The 23,670-nt window shown below is 43.4% G+C and overlaps 1 protein-coding gene across 1 annotated transcript in view; it reads left to right on the top strand.

Moving 5' to 3' along the window:
• The first annotated feature begins 6,578 nt into the window (after positions 1 to 6,578).
• Positions 6,579 to 23,670, top strand: part of jarid2 (jumonji and AT-rich interaction domain containing 2) — a 101,560-nt gene continuing 84,468 nt past the window's right edge. The window contains exon 1 of the mRNA XM_023960183.1: positions 6,579 to 7,154. Coding sequence (XP_023815951.1) covers positions 7,110 to 7,154 — 45 coding nt within the window. The 5' untranslated portion in view covers positions 6,579 to 7,109. The remainder of the gene's footprint in view (positions 7,155 to 23,670) is intronic.

Below are 23,670 nucleotides of genomic sequence, written 5' to 3'. Positions count from 1 at the left end.
ACCTGGGCTCATGCGTCTCGCATCGCCTGTCATGGTGGTGTAGCCAGAACTCTACATCTTCTCCGTCGACGCTTCTACTGGCCTTCGATGGCCAAAGACGTAAAAGAGTACGTGGCTGCCTGTTCGACCTGCGCCCGCTCCAAAACTTCCAACCGTCCTCCATCCGGTTTGCTCCATCCACTGTCCACTCCCAGCCGTCCTTGGTCTCACATAGCTGTCGACTTTGTCACTGGCCTTCCCGTCTCTCAGGGTAACACTGTAATCTTGACTGTCATTGATCGGTTCTCCAAGTTCGTGCATTTCATTCCCCTCCCTCAGTTGCCTACAGCCACTGAAACTGCTGACGCTCTGGTTCACAACGTGTTTCGCCATCACGGGCTGCCATCGGACATCGTCTCAGACCACGGACCCCAGTTCGTGTCTCAAGTCTGGAAGGCCTTCTGCACAGCCTTGGGCGCCACCATCAGCCTTACTTCCGGATACCATCCCCAATCTAACGGGCAGGCTGAGCGTGTCAATCAGGAGCTCGAGGCCTCCCTTCGCTGCCTCGTTGACCGCAATTCTACGGACTGGTCAAGGTACTTGGTTTGGGCTGAATATGCGCATAATACTCACCCTTCCACCGCCACAGGTTTGTCTCCGTTTGAGGCGGCCCTCGGGTACCCACCACCGCTGTTTCCCTCTCATGAACTGGACTTGGCAGTGCCCTCGGTTCAGGACCACCTCAAGAGATGCCAAGACATCTGGCATCTAACCAGGGCTGCTCTCCTCCGCACCAAGGAGAGCAACTGCCGTACAGCCAATCGTCGCAGGGTGGTGGGCCCTACCTACCAGCCAGGTCAGAGGGTTTGGTTGTCCTCGCGGAACATACCCATTCATGCCACCTCTCGGAAGCTTGCTCCTCGTTATATTGGTCCCTACACCATCGAAAGGGTTATCAGTCCCTCCTGTGTCCGGCTACGATTACCTGCGGCTCTCAAGATTCACCCTTCGTTCCATGTGTCTCAGCTCAAGCCTGTTCAGGACAGCATGCTTTGCCCGCCTTCCGCATCCCCACCGCCCGCCCGGCTCATTGATGGTGCGCCTGCCTATACGGTCAGCCGCATTCTGGACGTCCGGCGCCGGGGTCGTGGCCACCAGTTCCTGGTGGATTGGGAGGGTTACGGTCCAGAGGAACGCTCCTGGGTCTCCCGTTACCTCATCCTGGACCCTTCCCTGATCTCTGACTTCTATCGTGCCCACCCGGATCAGCGTCCGGGACCGCCTGGAGGCGGTCGTTGAGGGGGGGGTACTGTCATGGTGCCTCTGTCAGACTCTTCCCCCTCCAGCTTGGCTCCACTCTGCTCCTGATTATTCTCCAGCTGCCGTCACTCAACTCATCAACCTCTGCTGCTTAAAAGGAGACCCAACGCCAATAATCAGCGCCAGATCGTTGCCCTTCTTTGGTGACTAGCCTGGTCTCGTCTAGCTCTAGCACATCTTGTTGAATTTCTAGTTCTAGCGCTAAATCTTGTTTCCTTGTCCCAGGAATCCTGTCCAAGAGTGACGTCAGCACATTCTCCAGCCTGCTGTCGGAAAGGATCAGTGAACCGCCGCGTCCGCACCTCCAGCCGTGCCACAGACTATCCATCTGGATCACCTCTCGCCAACCCTCTTTGCCAGCCTCAAAGAAAATAATAAATCCTTCTTACCTGCCACGTTCCGGACCTCTTTCTGGGTTCCAGCATCTGGGTTCGCCCTGCCTTGAAATCATGACAATGTCAGGACTCCAGTCTAAAATGTATATTAAATGAATAAATGTCAGACATTTTTGAACCACTTCTTTAGTATCAGGCTCAGTCGGTGCTCTCTTGCACGGCAGCCTTCAACAATTTTGGATCCAAAGAAAGTGATGAGAGTGTGAAATGACAGCGTTCTGTTATATGCGGGTATGAGAAAGCTGTCGTGTAAGGAAGGCTCTCACATTACCTGCAGCTGCTGCGATTACTGCAGTTTAGCTGAAAAGAGACACACCAACACTGAAACCTGTTGAAGAAACTATGAACTGGAGAAAAAGAAAGGAGATAAGAAAACAAGCCTTTCAAGTTTGTATCAAACTTGTGGTGCCAACTTTAGTCATTTTTCTTTTCTTAGCGTGGTTCTTAGATTATTTTGTACCCAACAGGGCACTGCATGATGAAAAAACACTGTACCTAGCACTGCTGGAAGTATTTCACAACTCAAAACATCTTCTAAAACCCACTCATTGAAAATCCAATTTTTGTAACAGGGACAAAAAAAACTGTTTGCATGATTTTTGGCGAGCGTGCACTAATCTGTATCAACACACACTTTCTTGTAGTACTTAGAAGCCAAAACTTGTTCTTAACCCTTTAACACTGGAGATGTCACCTGTGACACCTGAATAGCACACACTCTTCAACCGTTCATGCGGTCAACATGAATCAGATGTTTCTGGTTTAGAGAACAGAAGCTTTTCATTTCGACTTTGCACCTATTTAATGACAGAATCAGCAGATTTTCTTTAATTGCATAAAGAGTTGAAGGGTTACAGTGGTCTAAAGAACGCCAAACTCCACTGTAAAAGGATTAAACAGGATGGGTAGTTAACTTTGATTTCCCTCATAGTTTGGACGGTCAGTAAAACAACGTCTGATTGCAGCAGATGTTGCAGGTTTACCGCTAAATAAGATGATTTAGCAAATTTCTATGTTTCACCTAATGCCAATAAAAAGGACTTTGTCTACAAAACAGTTAATCTGTCACAATTATCTAATTCATTGCAAGAGTTATGTTCTAGAAATAACCCCCAATAGGTGAAATTCATGAAAGGGTTATAGTTATTTTAAGCCTGTAAAATCCTTCACTGCACATTTTATACACTTTTTTTCAGACAGAGATTCACATTATTAAACTTTTGTCTCTTGTTTAAACTCTCAAGGTTCAAATCTTTGTACAAAAATAAATCTGGTATTATTGAAGGAAAAGACAGATCTGATCGCAATCAAAGATTTACGTAAATGCATCAAACTGAATGCATTCTTTACAGGAGACATGGTACAGAGGAGATGGTTTGACAAGGTCTACAGCCAAATCAGGATGCAGAACACAGTTCAAAGAGCATCCAAAATTGCACTGATAAAACTCTGCAAAACAGGAGGACCGCGAAAGGAGAACCACGACATAGCGAGGGACCACTGCAAATCACAATGGTGTGTGTTATAAAATGCAAAGTGATCGGTTTACCTTATGACTGCTGCAAGGACACATTACGTAAATTAAAGGTGTCGTTCAAACAAGCAGATACGACGAGCACCACGGTTTGATTTTTGCAAGGGTGATTGCTAACATAAACTCTGGAGGGGAACAAAGAAGAGAGGTCTCGTACACTTAAGCGTTCTGGTCCTGGATTATTTGTTGAGAAACCAAAGCAAGAAAGTAAACTAGAGATAGTCAACGATATAATCGTGGTGTTGAGAGAAACTGAAAAAACAGTCCACGACAAGAGAGTGAAGAAGCAGAACTCACAAGCTTGTTACTGAACCTTAGTGCGGTTCAGTGGTGGTATGAATAACACAAATCAGAAACCAAAGGAGAACCAAGAAAATAATGCTGCTTTTTTACTACAATTGTCTCATAGGTAGAGTTTTGTTGAAATGGGTGGAGAATGCTAATAATTCTTACACCTTCAGTTGGTTTAGTTTACTTTCACAATAACTGCTCCATTGAGCAAACAAAATAACAAAATGGTCAATGGGTTGCAGAAAAAATCTTTAATTTTAAAATAAAACCAAGAAAAAAAAAAGCTTATCTAGCCCTCTATCTTGAATTAATAAACTCCCCCCCCCTACACCATGTGTTCCTACCAGATATGTTTGAATGTTTTTCATTATTTACACTTTTTCAAATTTCCACATGAGATCTCTTGTTGCTTGCTACTTCTAACGCACAAAAATCTTATCAACACGTGAGTTGAGAGTTCAAGCTGACCCAGGTTCATTTGTTTTAACTATGACAAAGGTTTTCCGGTTGCAAAATGAAGACTATTCGAAATGAAAGGAATCCTGGTGTGACTCAAATTTGCCAGTGTGAATGTGAATAAATGGGAATAAAGAAGGTACAGTGCATTGTGAATCTGTAAGTTAGATGTATAAAAAAGGTGAAAGCACTTGTAGAAGTCAGAGAACTCTTTTTTTTTAATTTTTTTCTATACCTTTTGGTCCCATAAAGGCTCCCAAGCAGACAAGCCACCAAACAGTTATTGTAATGATTGTGTCATTTGTTTTTTCTTCTAAGGATACAAAATATGAAATCAGACTAACCTAAATGATGCAAAAATTAAAGGCCCCTTTTAGGTAAATGTAAGAATTATTTTTTTAAATGTCATTCATATAGAGAAATAAAGTTTTCAAGATGAGAAGTTTCTGTAATTAATAAATTAACTATACCGTTTGAGATTGTTTGAATACAATGTTAGTGTGTCTGTGTGTGTGGGGGGGGGGATTCCTTTGCATGCAAATGTGGGCACTTCTTTTGTTTATTGCCCATTTAAATAGTTTATTTTTCCTGTTTGTTTCTCTCTTTCAACAACAGCTATCTAGAACTGCAGGCAAAGTGGCTGTAAATGCGTCACTGACATTTGTTATCATTATTTTTACCTTTCCCTCCACATTTTCAGATGTGAAAAAACAGAATTCATCAGATATGTTAACCTTCAGGAGAAGATTTGATTCTTCACAAGAAACCTTGGTGTATTTTTCAGATTTTTCTAAATCAGAACACAGACATGATCAGATAACGGTTATGAGATAATGCTGTTTAAATCATAATCATGCTATTTATTTGCTTAAATCTGATAATTAGAGAATTTAGATAATGATCTTTACTGTGCATGTTAATTGGCTTTTTAGAAAAAATGCAATACATTGTTTGAATCACTAATTTTAACATAATGAACCACAAAAAGTAGGAACATGTGTGTTGTAGATAATTTCTCTGTTCATAGTGCTTCTCGGGAACCATTTAGAAAACATTTTTAAACTTCTGTTTAAATGGTGCACATTTAAAAGGAGAAATTTGGCAAACTGTTCATGCACGTACTTATCTTGGCTGCTAATCCCACAACTGCATGTTCCTTACAATTGGGTTATCGTTTAGAAGAGAGACAAAGAGGCTTTTCAACAGTTTAACATTTAATTCCAAGCATTGCTGTAAAACATAACCCACCAAACACAATTGCTGGTACTTATGCATTAGCATTCCACCTCAAGAGGTTTTTCTACTTCTTATATTGCAGAGATTAAAAATAAAAACGGATTGAAATTGATTTGACCCGTTAGTATCCAGCGAATAGGGTTACCATTCCACCGCTACATTTGTTTGCCAGTTTCTGTTTTGACATTTTCAGTAAAATGTGAATTCGGAACTTCCTTACAATTTTGTGTCTGAATTCCTTCACTATTCAAGATCGAGTGGCCCAGAAACTTCCTAGAAGTATCTGTGAAAAACCAGTGTTCAAACGCAATGCATTGTGGTCTATATTTGCAATCCAGTGAGCATTAATCCACACTGGCAGAGACTTCTGGGAAGTTTGTAGGGCAATTGGTTTTGGAATTGTAGATTCGGACAGCACTACAAAATCTCGAACACAGTATATAGTGAGTATTGAAGAATTCGGACATAGCTCCATTTTTTTTTGGTGCTAAAAACGGCATTACCATAACAAAAGTCCACAGGCAGCGATCATGCAATAGACCAAAAGATGATCCGAGTGGAGCTTTAAGGTTCTGAAAGTCATGTAAATTTACGTAAGCTTGTATAGCACTTTTCTACCTTCCTCGATGGCCCAAAGCACTTTCCAGTCACAAACTCATTCACCCATTCACACACTGAACTCCATAGGCTCCAACCTTGCACCAGAGGCAAGGTAGGGTTCGGTGTCTTGCCCAAGGACACTACGACACATGGGCGGAAATTGTGTTTGGTGGGTTATGTTTTCCAGCAATGCTTGGAATTAAATGTTACACTGTTGAAAAGCCTCTTTGTCTCCCTTCTAAACGATAACCCAATTGTAAGGAACATGCAGTTGTGGGACACATGGGTGGGAATCAAACCTGCTATCCAAGGTCGACCACCCTACCACTGCACCATGGCCGCCCATGTAGCTACTGGTTGTTTGTATCCTTAAGCTTCCATTGGCTCTAGCCAGTCACAATTCAGAAGTAGTTCTCAGAATTGCTGGGGGCTGCATAATATTGATTTTGTGACAGAAGCCTGTGGGCCGGTGGCCGCACTTGGCCTATGGGTCGGACTTTGGACATGCTTGCTGTAGACAAAACACCCTTATGCAGAAATACCCACATTCCCTTACTTGCTGTGGTACATTTTTCAAACCAAAACACGAAATAGACTACATATAGAGATGGATTCTCCTTTTTCCATCCCATTTTTTAACAAACGCCCCACGGGGGAACGAAACAAGCGGCCAGCTCGCGAGGGCTGTCTCTCCGGGACTTTGAAGTTGCCGCTCCGCGCTCGTGCGCCTCCGTGATAGGCGGAGAGGCGGAGGCCGGGGAAGAAAGGAGCTGCTCTCAGTCAGCAGAGCAGTGCCGCTGGAGAGCTCTGTCGATGGTTGCGGGCTCCAGCCAGAAACACCGCGATTCCTAACGTTTTGTTTTTTTATTTTTCTCTTTTTATTTATTGCTTTCTCACGATGTCATACCGGGCAGGATGTGACTTGCTGACCTAACCTCGGCTATCTGCATGTTTTCGAGACGAGCGGGTGCGCAGAGTGGCCGAGCTGTTCGGGCGAATGGAAGTTATTGTTGTGCATTTGTTTTGACTATGTTACCCCCAAGTAAGTTTGGGTCCAGTCCGTCTCTGTCCGTCGTCGACTCTTGAATCGTGGGGATTTAGCTCCGACTTCTCCGAGGAGAGAACACCGCCGGAGGATTCCTGCAGCCTACGGCCAGCGAGCTTTTCCGACCGAGCCGGGGATTTAAATCGTCATTTGGCGGAGAGCTCCGGGAGAGGCGAGAGTCAAAAGAAAGAAGAAATTCATGTGGCCATTCTCTCTATAGCCAAACATTTTTTTTGGGTGGGATTGCATAATGAGCAAGGAAAGACCTAAGAGGAATATCATTCAAAAGAAATATGTAAGTAAACCCTCTTTTTTTCCTCCTAAATGCAGCTCCTGTATTCAAGTTCGCTCGGCTCGCCTCGATGAAAATGCACAAACTTTCATCGCGGGCTGTGAAGGTTACCGTCAGGCAGCTTTGTGGGGTTGTTTCCATTAAATGTGAGCTTTTGTCGGCGTGTCAGCGCGGATCTGGCCGTGAATTTAAAGGTGCAGCTCGTGTTTATTCTTCGATACCCCCCCACCCCCCCATGTTTTATGCTATCTGAACACGGGCTGCTTTTCGCTCGTTTCGACTCGGTTTTTTCACGCGCGACAGCGGGAGGCAACGCGTCTCCTGGGTCGTGTTTTGGGGGTCGTGGATGGAGAGCCGTGGTCAGACGGAGGGTCTCAGAAAACTGGGCTTTTGTTCGACCCCCTCGCTTCTTGCTACTCGAAGCAGCGCAGACGAGCCTGTCGGCCATAGCTCGGCTTCCATTTCGTCCCATGCTGAGCGTTTCATCTCGGCTTGTAACCGAGCTGCTGGAGGACTAGGTCGGCCAAATCAGAGGCGTTGTCGTATCTCTAAATGTGTATATAATTCACGTTTAGGGTGAAATAGGTGTCGTTTTTTGGTGGTGGTGGTGGGGGGGACTGACTGCATGCTGTGGCGGCTCTTTAATTTCCTCCATAAAGAGTGAGGCAGCGCAGAAGGGAAGGGGGGTTACGCGAATCCGCATTCTCACCCAATTTCTATCACGTTACACGACGAAGGTTACTTTCTTTTTGGGGTTTATATATGTTTTTAGCCTATTACCCTCTCGACCAGGTGACGGGCGACAGGCTGCCGGTATTTTAGCTGTGACCTCTGTGAAGGTGCCGCTCGGTGAGGGGGCAACTCCATTTTTTTCAGCACTAAGGCTAGCTTGCCAACCTTTTAGGTATCGACCTCAACGGCTGAATTCCTGCCGAACGGAACGCCGCTCGGTCGGCCTGTTTGAACGCGGTGCTCCTAAATGACCCAGTCTTCTCCCACTCCCCTCCTTTTTTTTTAAGAGTCTGTGTTCAGTCGCATTGCAGAGGCTTATGTATGTAGCGACCATTTTCTTTTTTGTCCGAGTATCGCTGAGTTTGATGGGAAGGGCTGCTCCATGCTCCTTTTTGGGGGTTCAAAAGTAGTTCGGCTAGTTTTAACCCGAGCCCACCGCATGACTCATACACGTATATATTATTATATATTTTTTGAAATTTCGGATCAGAGTCCGTGACTTTACACGAGAAGTTTATTGCACTTCTGATGTAATGATTGCTGACCCAAACGGACAACATGTATTGTTTAAAAAGCCCCATTAAGTCAGCAGAACTCAAAGACCCCCCCCCCCCCCCCCCCGCAGTGACCTCAACAAAACGACACGCGGAGTGGCTCATAAAGAAAATAGTTCCCCATGTGGGCGTTTAAAATCCACGAATAAAACCCCCCAAAACGAATTGAATTCTTATCCATAGATGCAAAAAAAAGATTTTTTTTCAGAGTATTTTAGTTTTATTGGTTCCTAATAGGAAGCTTGGTTGTATATTTTGTCTCAATTACCAGCAAGGACGACTCATGCAAATGCATCCTTATCTGCATTCCACTGATGATGATTTTACTTCTAACATGTTGGTGCCAGTTTACCTGCTTTTATTGATGGGAAACGGTCCATATCTGGGATTTTTGAAATGCCAGTGAAAGTAGCAGAGCAGTCATTTCTTTTAGTCATAGCACTGACTCAGCTGTGATCTTTTTCTGACCATGCAGTTTCATGTAGTGATGTTGCAACAAGAGGCCTCGCCTGCTCACATTTTTTCACCCAATCGGGCTGTTTTCTAGTAACTCTGGGCCGAGAAAGCAGGATGTTGTGGAAATAGTGACTCAATCAAATAAAAGTCCTGGTTTAGAATGGAGCCATGGACTTTCATGTTTTTTTTTTTTAGGAATAAACGTATAGCTTTTGGCGTCAAGTCCTAATTTGCCTAGTGTTGAGACTTAAAGTTGGCTAATTGTGCAGCTTAAGCACAGGAAACACATTTCAGTTCTGAATATATATGCATGTGTCACATCTGTCATGTGTTTTCAGCAGTTGCGGCTGATCCATTACGTCTGGTCCAGACCAAAATAAGCCTTTAAGAAAGTATTTTATTTTTATTTTTTACAACAACCCAGAGAAGTTCTGGTCCTCTTGTAAACCCTCCAGGCTTTGAGACATGACCCTTAGTGACCCCCTCCCCCTCCTTTACGGCCCCCTAATTAGCGTAAGACAATTAGACATGCTTGGCTCAACCATTTCCCCCCTGAAACATAAGTGTGAGTTGTTGCCCCCCATTCACCCCCACCTCCTGTACCCAACAAGCACGCATTGTTGACAACTGATATTAAAATTCATCAGTCATAAAATGATTTAAAATGGGGGTGGAGGAGACCCCTAATAAAAGCAAACGGGGCTTGGCCGTAATCGTTTTTCCACCAGGGTCACAAACGAGGATGTGAGCAGGTCTTGGGCGCCCCGGCGGTCCCTTTTGGAGGGTATCGGCTCACCTTTGTTTCTGCTCTTCGGCGGTTGAAGGGGGGTAAAGATTGTGTAATGACTATTAAGCTCTAATGCGTGGCTGTGTTGTTGTGTCTAACGAAACATGACACACACTTTTGAGTGTGTGAGCAGAGGGCGAGTGCAGCGCTGCGCGGGCAGGGCCATTTTGTGCAGAGTCGGCTCTTCCTGTAGGCCCCAGCTGGGGCCAGGCCTCCGACTCAAAGGGTGTGTGTGTATGTGTGTGGGTGTGTGTGTGGGACGAACCAGCTGCTGCAGAGACCTTTACAAATGTAAAGAGGCTGTCAGTGTTTGTTTCATCAGACTCACAACTGATGAGGGCCAAGTTGAAAATCCACTGCACTGCGAGTGTGTGTGCTGGGCCTGCACAAAAAGAAGAAACAAAAATAGAGAGAATGGGGAGTGCATAGGCAAAGACCCCCCCTCCCACCCCTTCTCTGTATTTTCCTCTCTATCTAACCCCCTCCTTCTCTTTGCATCTCTCCATCTCGCTCCTTTCGTTCTTGGCTGTCCGAATGAAATGTGGGGCTGGTGGAAGGACGTGAGGGGGGTCACAAGGTTGTTGTTTTTTTTCACCACGCTTTAGCTGCAGTCCGCTTCATTTCACCTTCTGTTTTAATGCAAATTCTTTTATCATGATCTCCCTGGTCCTCGTGTGTGCAACATGGAAGAGCTCAAACCCGAAGCGCGGTGCGGTGAAGAGCGACGTTTTTTTTTTTTTTTTTTTTTTTACTGCTCCTTGATTGGATTCCACGTAGCAAATATGAACAACACTTAAAAAAAAGTCTTATCCACGCCTGCTGTTCTGTGCCTCCTCCTGTGGATCTTTTATGGTCTATTTGGTAACCACACTGATTAAAATGGGCTGTCAACAAAAATAGAGAGAGAAACTATAAGTTTGTGGAAAAGACACCCTATAGGTGTAGTATACAGATCATCTTCATCCGTCTTTGCAAATTTGCGACACTTTTTGGTGTGTACTGTGAAGTGGAAGAACTGGCCTTCTCAGGTTTTACATCCCTTCTCACTCAGCTGGGCTTTACCACAGCAAAAACTTTGGTTTGTGTTTTTAAAGAAACTTCTCAGCTGCTCTCTATCCAGAGTGGACAAAGATATTCAACATCCTGGTGAAACTATTTCTTTTTTTCTTTGCTCTGCCTCTTTTTTTCCCCCCGTATCCGTTTTTCATACATTGTGTCACCCACAGCAAACATGAGTCTTATGCAATATACCCTTTCCACTTATCAGCTGTTGGCATTGAGCACAATCTCCCTGCCATGCGTGCACACACACACACACACATCCGTGGACAAAAGCTTTGCGTGTTCACCTGTAGTCAGGTGAGCCAGACTGGTTTGCATTGGTTGGTATCACCTAGATATCAGCAGCTTAGGTCATTTGCAGGAGTAATGACGTAAATCTGGGTGTGACTCTCTGGCATATGTGGTATTTGCTTTGACTTTATGAGCTCTGTGTGAAAGTCTGTGTAGGTGTGCGCCTTTTTTTTTTTTTTGGTGTTGTTTTTTAATCTTTTTATTTTAACGGTCTGTGCTCCAATAGTTAACACGGGGGCGGGTTTGGACTGGGTTCAGTTGGGGCGGGTGTTCGTGTCACGTACACCACTTGTGCTTGCTCGGCTCGGTTCAAGTGATTTATCTCTTCTTTCTCCTGCTGGTTTGGATGGAGATGGGCAGAGGGAGACAGCTGGTCAGGCCCTGAGAGGCTGTGTGCTTGTGTTTGTGCGTCTGTGCACACACGCTCACTCATGGATGCGTGCACGCACGTGTGCAAGCGCTTGCCACGGCTTATCCGTTCCGTATCCCTGTGAAGCTGAATCAACACTTTGGCTTTGTCTCTGCTTGAGCCACACGGACTTTAAGGAAGCCCATATGTGGCGTTCGGCATTAACCGAGATGGGTCTGAATGTAATCATTGCCATTTCTACCACTCTATAGGGTGGACTGCATTATAAGGCGCACCATCAATGATGCATTGGACTGGAAGGCGAATTAAGCGAGCCAAGAGTCAGAGACGCTAGAATGACTTTCTTAACTACGCTCACAGTAATTCTTGTTTGTAACATACTACACAGTAGCCAAGTTAGCCAATTCACAATACCTGTAACTCCCAACCGTGTTTGGAACACTTGTAAAAACAAAAAAACAGACTGATACAGCTGAGACGAATGCTACCGTGACTACTAGGGTTGGGCGATGTCCCTTAAATTGGCCGTTGACGATGTTTGCTGTCAACCATCGGGATGGACGATGACATCGTCGGGGGGGGGGGGGGGGGGGTGTTATTTTTACATTTTTCGTTCTTATATAACTGCTATTCGTTTTTTTGCTTTTTTCATTTTATTTCCCAACTAATGACTAATCCGCGATGATCCAGTATAAACTGAGGGAAGTGACTTTAACAAAAAAAGTAACAAACAAATTAGAAAAGAAGTAGTCCGCTCCCGCACTTAACTAGTGAAGTGGACCGGCGGAGCGCGGACTTACAGCTTTGTGTTTGAGGGGAAGGGGGGGGGATGCTTTGCTACATGAGCGCTATGTGTGGGAGATTTAAGACTGCGATCCGTCCCGCAGCTCTAGGGGTACTACCTACCGAACTCAGAACCGGGTCTAAACGTGTGTCTGAGCACAGCTCGGATCGTCAGCACACACAGCGGTTTGAGCTTCAAAGCAGAAATGTCGCTCAGTCCTTAGAAAACATTCAAACAATCACGCGGATTTGTGTTTCCAGTCGTGTCCCGACTAAATAAAGGCTGATGTTATTCTTACATGTTTACGTGCAGCCAGCAAGCAGCACCACCCAAAGCTAATGTTGTTAGCCCGTGTTATCATACTTCTCATCCTGGCTTCGTTCAGAAAAAGCACTGACCACACGGATTAAAATTCAAATGATGAGCGAACAGGTGTTTCATAATAACCGTAACATTATTAAAAGCACGTTTAGAAGATCATCTCGTATTTTACCGAGCTGACATGTCAATATATATAGCCGCTCGGCGCTGTTTAACAATGTTTGTATTGAATTGTTACATACAATTAAAGTTTGAAAAAAAAAAAGCCGCTCGGCGGAGTTTATATCCTTCCGGTTTTCAAACCCTACTGCGCATGTGCGAATGATTTATTCCGACGGAAAGTGTGACCTTAGTGAACGTTTTTATATTCTGAAAACATTTTTCTGGGCCCATGTACACGGTTGGATTCTAATCCGACCATTGATCCCATCAAGATATTTTGTACATGTAACCGCGGCTTATGGTGTCGACGCGCAACGTGACGGGGGCGTGGCATCACGATGGTGGTCTCTCCATCGGGATGTCAGTCACCCATCACGATGGACGATGATATCGTCCATCGGCACAACCCTAGTGACTACGCTAACCCCATACCTTGTTAGTAACACACACACACACAAAAAAAACAGTCTGACACTGCAACACATTAGCACATTCACAATTAGGCTGCATACATGCCGAGCGTGTGATTATATTTAATTAGCAAGCTTCAACGCTAAAAGTGATGTTTATGCTATGCTTATGTGACACAGGTTCAAGAATGCATTAAATGCAGATTCTTAAACTCACATTTCAGCCGTGGTTGTCACACTGGACAAGTGAGAGAGGGGGTTCTTTTTCTGTTTACTAGCGCATGTCCCCCTCCTACAGTTGGAAGAGGCTTGGTGCGAGATGCCAAAGCGGGACAGATCTGGTGAATCTTGCTCCAGGCTTTTTCTCTCACAGCTCTATTCCGATATACGAAATAGAATTAGATTGTAGATAGAATTCCAGCCGGGCACTAACGGCAGTCATTCATTTCTTCTCCACATCAATTTTCAAACGGCTGGGGCTTCCGTGAATTAATTAGAACACCATTCATCCAAATCCCAATCCCAGATTGGTCAAAGTTCGACCAATTTTAACTGTCAGTGGTCGCACATTTTGTACGTAAAGCCCCAAAATGATTATAGCCTTTCCTAGCTTCAAATGAACGCAAGTTTTTAACGCAGGAGTGGAAATGGCCGCTTGCGCTTGTGTTGCCGTTGGCAGTGTGTTTAACACCCGACATTGTTTGCAACTTTTTTTTTTACAGAGCTCTGCATACCTTTTTAAAATCGCTTCGACATCAGGAAATAAATAACTAAAAAAATCCATATGTAATGCATTGTAGATTATAGATTCCACTGTCGTTTTTGGAAAATAAAAGCCTTTAAGTGTGCCTTACAGTGCAAAAAATATGGCAATCATTTCCCCCAATAATGTGTCTAAAAAGGAACGCACCAAATAATCTTTATTATTGAAGTTTTACTGTACTAATTTAAAGCTAGAAATGGGGCCATTTATTCTTTTAATCCCCCTTTCACCGTTTTTATTACAGCTCTGACCGGCATTTCCTTTTAATAACCATCTCGCTGGAAAACAACCTCTTGACTGATCCCAGCTCCACCTTCTCTCTGCTCTTCTGCTCCGCTACATCAGTTTAATAAACACTCTACGCATTTTCATCCCGTGGTCAATCCTATCTGATCCTGTATTGTGACTTGCTCCTCTTTAAACATGCAGTGAATAAAGCCTCAGGGGATGAAGCATCAGAGCGGCGGCTCAGCGACTATTGATCCTCTGCTTCTACTACCCCCACCTCCCCTTTTAGCGAGAACATCACAGCTCTGTTGTTGAACACGTTAGTCGGCGTTGAGCTTTATGCAGCGTTCACAAATTGTTGTGCTAAGCCTGCATCCCCTTTGTGATGCTTTCCGTGAAGATGGCTGGTCTTTGCAGAAGATTTTACTCTAGGAATCATATTCATCTTCACCCATCACTGGTTCTCTTTCTGTGTTGTAATCTTACAGGTTTTCTTACCAAGTGCAGTAATCCATGAGTCACTGTTTTTATGATTGAGCACTTTGTCCCGTGTTCTGCCAGCCAGCCACAGGCCGCTCTGTTCACATCCTGCTTGGCGTAGAGCTGCCTTGGCTGATAAATCTCTCTTATTCAATCTGTTGTGATCTTTTTTCCGCCCTGTTGTTATCCTCGTTTTTAGATTTTTTTTTTTTTTTTTAATGAATCAATATTTTTTTTTCTAGAGCAAATTTACTATTTACTGACATGCCACGCTTGTTGTGACATTTCCCTTCAAAGTTAGCTTCGCTGTTTTGAATTCCCTCTTTAGGGCCGGAGCTTTTTTAGACAGACTCCTCCCTCCACCCACTCACTACATGAGGGGATAAACCATTCCTAAACCAGCTTGGTGACCATCAAGTCTTATTTACTTACTGACTGACTTGATAAGGTAAAAGATGTGATGCGGGTTGAAGGCCCTTGGGCAAAGTTTAAACGGCATAAAGTGAAATCCATAAATGGAGGAAAAGTTCTGAACCTCCTCTGTTTTTTAAAGGCCCACTCCGATCATTTATTGATCTGTTGGAAAAGTGTTCCCAGTGATCTATCAATTATGATGATGATGCCGTTTATAGCCAAAATCCAAAGACTCTACTTTCTGTAGAGCGGCAGGAGTTCATCAGAAATTCAGCCTGTGTTGAGTCGGGACGATTGGTATGGAGCACCACCTCCCCCTGTTACCGAGAGCTCTCTGTTTACATGCTATCTTACTAGCTTGCAGCCTCTCACACCTCAAACATAACGCTAGCAACTACAATGGCGAGCCGTACAGTTTTCAGTCAGATGTCAGCTCAGTTGAGAAAGTACACGGATCTATAGGAAGCTTGAGGCGTTGCCTACCGACACAAACAGGATCTTTTAAAAATGCATTTCTTCGTCTGCTCCTAATTCTCAATCATTTGAACAACCAAATACTCAGAAATGCAATTTACATCGTACTTTTCCTTAGTCATGTCCTCTATCATCAGAAAAATGATGACTTTTGAAGTGTATTGTTCTAGAGGATAAGATTTTATTTCCACTCTCAGGAGTGTTTGGAGTGGAATGTTTTTTCTAATGCTTGAAACATCTTGAACTTTTAGTCAAAATTGTCGTTTTTTTTTAATGAGAATTTTTTACATGTAATCCTATTTTCTTTTAATCAAACACTGTATTTCTTTGTTTCTTTTTATCCAGTTATCATTATTCATTCCTTTACTAGTTTTATTTTTAAATTCCAACCTATTTAAAATCTCCACTGCTATGTATAAGCTACTTATGCATCTATATCATGACAGAGTTTTGCTGTGTCAGACATACTGATTCCATGACACAGCAAATGAAGAACTCTCCACACTCTGATGGGGAAGAAAAGCAGCTAATAGAGGGATGGATTAAACGGCTGTTTTTCTTTCGACCTGAGGGACATTTTTCAGAAATAAAGATGATGATTTAAAGAAAATGTCGTGGGGAGAATCTACAGCAGATGATAAAGCACCAGATTAGAGAATCAGGTTTGTGGTTCTTGTGGGATCAGAAATGTGGGTACTCACTGGAGTTCAACAGTGTCGAACTACAGGAGTTACAGTTTTATGCTAAAAGGGGAATCCAGATCATGTGTGGAGCTGATCTTCAGCCCAACTGGACTCTAAAAGTTGGGGGAATTGATTGATTGTGTTTTTTTTGTTTGTTAATTTTTTCTAAAAATGCATCTGTAAAGAAGTATTAGCAGAGTGAGGAACCTATTGATTTTTCTTCTTTTTTCCATCCATTGATTCCCACTTTTTAAGCAAGAGATGCTTCTTAAGCTTTTCCACAAAAGAGAAGCTTGAGTGGGAGTCAAAAGTATTGTTCCCCTGCTTTAACCTGCGCTCAATAGACGGGGGCTTTTCTAATTCTCATGGCTGTGTAATTTCCTCCGGGCCACACAGCGGGGAGCTTTAGTGCATGCTACACTGACGGTAGGGCGCCAGAGCCTGGGCCGAATGTCTGGCCAGTCTCCCCCTGGCCTGGGATCAAACATTACAAGGCTTTTTGGTGAAGAGGGGGGTAAAGTAAAGGGCCTGGAATTCACTGCCTGTGATCACCAGGAAGAAGAAATCCAACGGTCAAGAAATGAACTCATAACGGGGGGCAGTGAAAGCCGAGCCCGTCTGCTTATCTGTTGTAGTTTCTGTCTGGAGAAAATAGGGTAGCAGCGCTCAAAGACGGACTAGACTTTGCTGTTTTTAATTGTTTTAGGATGGAGAGGAAATGAGCCGACCGGCGCTCCACTCTTAAGTCTTGAGTGGAGCGGACACATGTGAACTTCTATGAGCTGAAGTAGTTTAGAATCAGACTGTGGAGACACATGGCCCAAGGAGAAACCCAAACGTCAAACGTTCCCCTTTGCTGGCGCGGCATCAACACCAGGATGTGAAACGACAGCAGAGGCCAACGCGTGTTCGGGCCTCTGGTTGCTGGCTTCTGAGGAAGTCGTCTCACAACATGCGAGTCAAAAAAAAGTCAAGTGTGTAATCATGAAACTGAGAAAATGCAGTCAGGAAGGGAAATTTTTGCTTATTAAAACCATGTTTTTGCAGAGCTTGTGAGTGGGCAAGTTTTAAAAAGAAAACAAGATCCTCAAAGCTGGAGTTAAGGGGAAAAATGAAAACGCTCACACACACTAATGGTGATAGGTGCTTAGTCAAATGTTTTCCTTGATCTACAAATAATGTTTCATGGTGACCAGAATTAGCTAGAAGAAGCAAGTTCACTTTCACAATCTTTGGTTTGTTTCTTGACAGTATAAATCATTAAATTTGACTTAAAAATTCACTTTGAGGTGCAAACTCTGGCACAGCATTCACAAATAGAATTTCATATTACTGATAACACATTAAAAGTTTTTTTTTAAATCATTTATTCTAAAGGGCTTTCCATTTGTGATGTTCTATTGATTGGGTTGGGTATGAGGCGTTCGTCAAGGTGCTGTTGATGTCAGAGTAATTTGATTAAAACTGTAGAACTAATCTGTGTTTCTCCTTTTGTTTGTTTCATGACTACGTCCTGATGTTTGTGAATCTTCTCTCCGTTTTCCCCAAAGCTTCACCTCACTGAAATCCCGGTTACCTTTTGTCTCTGGGATGAATTCCCTGCGACATTCGGTGCTCCAACGGTGTGGGCGCCCGACTCTTCCATAGGTCCGCTGACGCCATCTAATTGCTTCTCATGCATCACCTTCATTCTTTGTCCCTCCCACAGTACAGGGGCCATTATTTCCCCTCTTTCTCATTATCTTCTCTCTGCTTTTATTTCTTTGGGGTTCTCTGAGTCTGTCTTTGAGTTAGAAGAAAAACCAAATATTTACATGCTGCATCCCAAAGTCAAAAAGCATTCAGGAAAATCATTTTTTTTTTCTTTCTTAAGTCCTAAATCATTGTGGCATGACACAAACTCATGAGCCTGCACTTTGAGTCCAAAAGCAGAGGAACTCCCATGCCTAAGCCCTGGATTTGTTTTGTAATGTTCTCTGGCTGCAGTGTAATTTACACACACACACACACACATGCCGAAGCTCTAAAACAGCTTAAGATTGTTGGATGCAACAGAATGCTAAGAAAATGGGCTTTGGATATTTGAAGTCTGAGCAAGTTAAGCTCATTATTGGAGTTTCATAATACAATCATGATTTCTTTACTCTGCAATCGCATCTTTTGATCTGTTGTAAAAGTGTTTCTAGTGGTCCTTGAATTATGATTATACGGTTTTTAGCCAAAATGAGAAAAAAAACCCTGTTTTCTAGGTGTGCGCCTTCCCTTATTTCCCATCATCCCCTTTTTTTATACACTCTCATCCCATCATGCTCTATCATCACCGGTGCAAAAATGGTGACCAATATTGGAGCAATACAGTAGTACAGGTTTGAGTCAGATCAGCCAGCTCAGACGAGGAAAACGAAGACAGACATGAAGAACATGTTGCAAACACCAAAAACATGAATTTTATTGGAGTGGATCTTTAACCTGGAGAAAACCTATAGTCTACTATATTAGGAGAAAAATGGAATCTTTTGGGCTCCTTTTGTTGGTTCAGTATATGCTCAAACATTAACGTTGGAACACAATTACATGCCTACTATCCTATTATGTAGTCACCTTTTATTTTGCTAGCTCAGTAAAAGACCTTTGATCTAAATCAATACTGCTTGTGTTTATTCAGTCATGCTAACCAAATCTGATTATAATGAATTCATTATACTGCAATATGAAATATAATTTTATTTTTGTGGAGTCCTATCGCAAAATATTGATTGAGGACTCGTGCCTCATATTAACCTCAACTACATTTTCCCCTAATATTTTGTAACGACGCCACGCCTCGGCCTTTAATGGTTTCCATAGAAAGCTGACTCATTTTTGAAGCATCTTTATTTCTCAGTTTGACTACAATCGACTGTAATCGATGTAACTGATAATTATTTAGCATTTTTTATTCATAATCTTAGCTGAAATGCATTCATTCACTTTAAAAACTTACATTCTTCCACTTGATTAGATTTGTGAATTGAACATCCAGCTAACCCTATAATAAATGTCACATTTTCTAATGCTACAAACACGATGGAGTGAATTCTTTGTTTTTCTTTCTTCACTAGATGCAGCTGACTGATCTAACTCTGAGGGGTAACTATTAGGGCGAAAAGTTTAGTCCTGCAGCTGTTTGGACTTTGCAGCTTATCTCTGCGTCTCCGGATCCATCTGTCAGCTCATAAAGTCAGCATGTTGAGGCAAGGTGCCGTCTACTCGTCTCCTTTAGCAGCACCTTTTGTAGATAAACAGCCAAACATACTTGCAGCTCAGCCTGGATGTCCTACCTAGGCTCTGATTGTTGTTTTCGGAGTATTGGAACTCTCTTGTTGTAACATAATCGTTTCGTCTCCCTCCCCATTGGTTCTGGCAAGCCGCACGCTGAAATCCATCCGCTGCACATTTTTATGGGGAGCGAATTTTCGGAGCTGCTGGGACTTACTGCTGGCGTGCCTTTGACGCCGCATTCGCAGAGTAGATGGATATCTCCCCAGCAAACATCTGAGGGGAGACACGTGTAACATACAGGTTTAATAAACCCCACCCGGAGGTCACGCTTGGGAATCTGTGCGATTGAAATATGAAGGTTGGGAGAAGGAGGCATTGAATTTTTAATCTCAGTTTGGACACACCTTACATCCTCTTTATCCTGAGTGGAGTGGTTGGAGCCACAGCTGCTTTCTAGCTTACGGTGCTGAATTAACTGAACATGACAAGGAAAGGCTTGACCCAGAGCCTGATGACAAACTATCATTTCAGTGTCCACTTCTGGAAAATGCAATTCACTGCAAGACATTTGGTTTTATTACTTCAAACCCAGTTTATTGAGCCTGAATCGATGTGTATGGTTTCATCTTAGTCACAATTTACCTTACGGGTAAATTTGGGACGTGTGCAGGCAAAAAAATGGGAGAACCTGTTTTGGGCATGCAGGTTGTCCTTATAAAATATCAGAGACCACTCTGTAATCCCGTTGAGTGAAAATGTTCATGCACACTTTTTCCTCTATGGACATGTTGCAGGCGACAAGTGTGTAATAGAGCTGGACAATAGGAGGAAAACTCCCGATTTGCGATATTAGTGATCAATATTGCGATGACGATATAACTTGAGATACATTATCAAATGGCAAAACAACTAAATGCATAATTTCCATTTCACTGCAACAGTTTAATTTAAATTACACTCCAAATGACCCTCGTCTACATTGGAGGCGAGCATCTAACATAAAAGGGCTGCATCTGATTGGTCAATGATTCATAGGAGTCCATCTGATTGGTCAAATACATAAAAGGATTTATTTGATTCATTAAATACTTCAAGCTGCCATGAGATTGTTTTAGCACCTTTAAGGTTACCATTTATTCCAATTTTTGCCAACCTTTGTGATATGCGTATTGTACAACTTGATATCGCGATACTGACAAATTTGAGGGTTATTTTGCAGGCCTAGTGTGTATCATAAATCCTAGAATTTGGAGGAAAATACACACTCGGTGCGTAGTATTGTTCCACAGGTACTTGTGCGTCGTGCGCTGTCACTAAGGGTCCAGTACTCTCATCTTACTAACAGTTAATATGGCATTCAGATATATCAAGATTATCCATACGTCATTAGTGGGTGCAACTGCATATTTTGAGTATTTTTAAGGCTATGTTCTACAAGCACAGTAACCGTATGTTCCATTTTCTTAACCCCGCTTGAGGTGGCTGTGCAAGCCTCCCAGGAACTGCAAGACACACCTGTACTACCCTGGAGATATGGTTGCTCCTCTCTATGACCCTCCACGGCGTGCAGCACCCGTACGGGTCAACCCCCCCCATATTGGTGGGTTACCAACAACTAAAGCTTAAGGGCAATAAACAACAGGATCACCTTTATGGTCAAAGTGTAACTTGCATTGTCTCTGCAAATATTTCATACATCTACCACATGCAAGAACATCATATTTTCCATTTTATTAACATCCCATGAAGTGGTCATATGAGCCTCTAAGGAACTGCAAGCCAACCCGCATCTCCCTTGAAGTGTAGTTGCTCCTCTCTATGACCCTCCATGCCCTGCAGCACCTGTACGGGTCAGTACCCATACAGGTCAACCTCTGTGCAGTTGAATATGACTAAAGCTACGTTCACACTGCAGGGCTTAATGCTCAATTCCGATTTTTTTTTTTAAAATCAGATTTTTTTGCAAGGCCGTTCACATTTCCAATTAAATGCGATTTTTTGTGATCTCCTGTGTGAACGTGAAATGACCCAGAAGTGACCATGAGTACTCAACTGTGAACAACGTCACTCGTTGTTTGCGGAGCTAACGTTAACAATGGATCTCAATAATAGTGTTGTCAACAGCGGAGCTCTTTTTGCATTATTACATTCATTTTCAAAAAGGAGCCAGCACAATTACAATCTTCTCATTTTAAGAAGGCATTGGAGCCGGGATTGTCTGTACCCACTGTAGTGGAATGGCACGTGTGGCTGTGTAAGAGAGAGGAGAGAGCTCTCTCCTCACTGTGGGGCAGTGGGGGCGCGCATTCATGTTATGTGTTAGGGAGGAAGGAGAACGATAATAAAAGAAGGCCTCCCACCAGCGGAACTGCTATTGAGTCTTTATTAACCCGCTCTAGAGAATCTGAGGGTCCGAACGGGGAAGTGAACCCCGAAGGAGGATCCGCCTTCGGTCCCCCGCGCTTCTGACCACAGTCGGAAAGGGGAAAAATAGTCATTGTGGAAAAAGGTTCAACAATACACTTGGCCATTTCGCTGGAAATTTTTTCAGAAACCTCCCATATGCGATAAGAGCCCTGGAGTTTGGCCTGAATAGAGCTGTCACCCCAAATATGAATCAAATCAGTGACCTTGCTTCCCTTCCACCGACTGGTCTCAGCAGCATCTTCCACCATGGTTGATGTTTTCGTTCCCGCCTACTTCAACGCAGAATTATGACATTTGTAGCGTATCGATGACGTACGGGTCAGATTCATGTGGCCTGGCCGTTCAGACGGCGGGCGCATTTCAAAAGATCGGATACGTATCAGATTCAGGACCACATACCCACGTGGCCTGGGTCGCATTTGAAAAGATCTGATCTGTGTCGTTCAGACTGTCATGAAAAGATCAGATACAGGTCGCATAGGGGCAAAAAAAAAATCGGAATTGGGTCGTTTCAGCCTGCAGTAAGGCTTTAGCCATTCCACCGTTTGATGCATTTCCCAACCAATCTCTCCCTGCAGTCATCTTATCATTAATTGGAACCTTGCTCCTTAGAAAACCCTAACCCTGAAGTCTAATTTTTACCAAACCGCCATCCCTCTTGTTTATAATGTTCCCAATTTGTTTTTGTAGACTTCGGCCATTAATTCTGCGGGGTTCAAAAACTCACCCCCTTTAACAAACAGCGACAGCTCAAGATGGGACACCTTGATTGATTATATAGGGCACAGAGGAGCACATAGGAGCTATAATGTACAAGGGATTGACTTTATGTCTATGATCTGGAATGTCGACACAAAGCCACAAAATTCCTACTTGTGTTTAGGACTCACAAAGGCCTCCATTATATGAGAGTATCGCTGCAATTCCAATATGAGTTACTGTTAACTCTGTACTCTGTCCAAACCAGCTGGATTTTTTTTAATTTTTATTTTATTTCTGTTCATAAAAAGCTTGTCAGTCTCATAGCTGTTTAAAAAAAAAAAGCGAGAGGAGTTTGCCCATTCCTCCCGAATGTGCGGAGGGTTTGACAGGGAGTTTGCATATGATTTCCATAAACGAGGGCGCTGGTGTATGAATAGCTTGTCAGACGGACTGGTGTGTGAAGGCGGCTGTCATTCACCGGCAGTGGTGATTGCGCTCAACCTGACCCATTATGGAGGACTAATTGAATAAATAAGCCATGTATGATTATTGACATGAGTATTTTTCCATATGCCATAAATCCACAGTTTTCGATGTGGGGGAAGTTTCCTAGTCCTAGAACATAAATGGAGGCCATCAGCAGAGTGATTTTCCTTCCTTTTCTCTTTGTTCTTTTTCTCTCCTGCATTTTCTTTGGTCTTTCTTGCTGGTAGGTGCCATCAATGCTGCTTTTGTTGGGCCTCAAACAGTAACGAGGGGGCTCATGAGACCCTCTAACAATGGACACAAGCCCCCCCCGCATGAGCTGCCAGAGTTGTCTGTGTTGGTGTGTAATGCTTGGAAGTGAAGGATAAACCCTTTGTGTGTTTGGGAAACACCTTCAGTTTCCTCCCCTGTACTCACCTGTTTTAGTCGCAGGTGTTCTGGCGGTTTTGCACCTGCAACTCCAAAGCTGTGCCCCAGTGGGTTTTGAGTGGGTTCTGACATTGCAACAGCTGCAGTGTAACGTTACACTTGGCCACCGATTTTTCTATTAAAGTTCCTTCTGGAAACTACCTTAAAGTACGCTTTTAATTAGCTGCTCGTTAGGAGTCGCTCAAGGACTTTTCACATTCAGCACAACAAAAGCTGCTTGGACTCGGCTGTTGGTTGGCTTTG

Source organism: Oryzias latipes, chromosome 11 (assembly GCF_002234675.1).
Source record: "Oryzias latipes chromosome 11, ASM223467v1".
Lineage (NCBI taxonomy): Eukaryota > Metazoa > Chordata > Actinopteri > Beloniformes > Adrianichthyidae > Oryzias > Oryzias latipes.
This window is presented reverse-complemented; position numbering and strand designations above follow the sequence as displayed.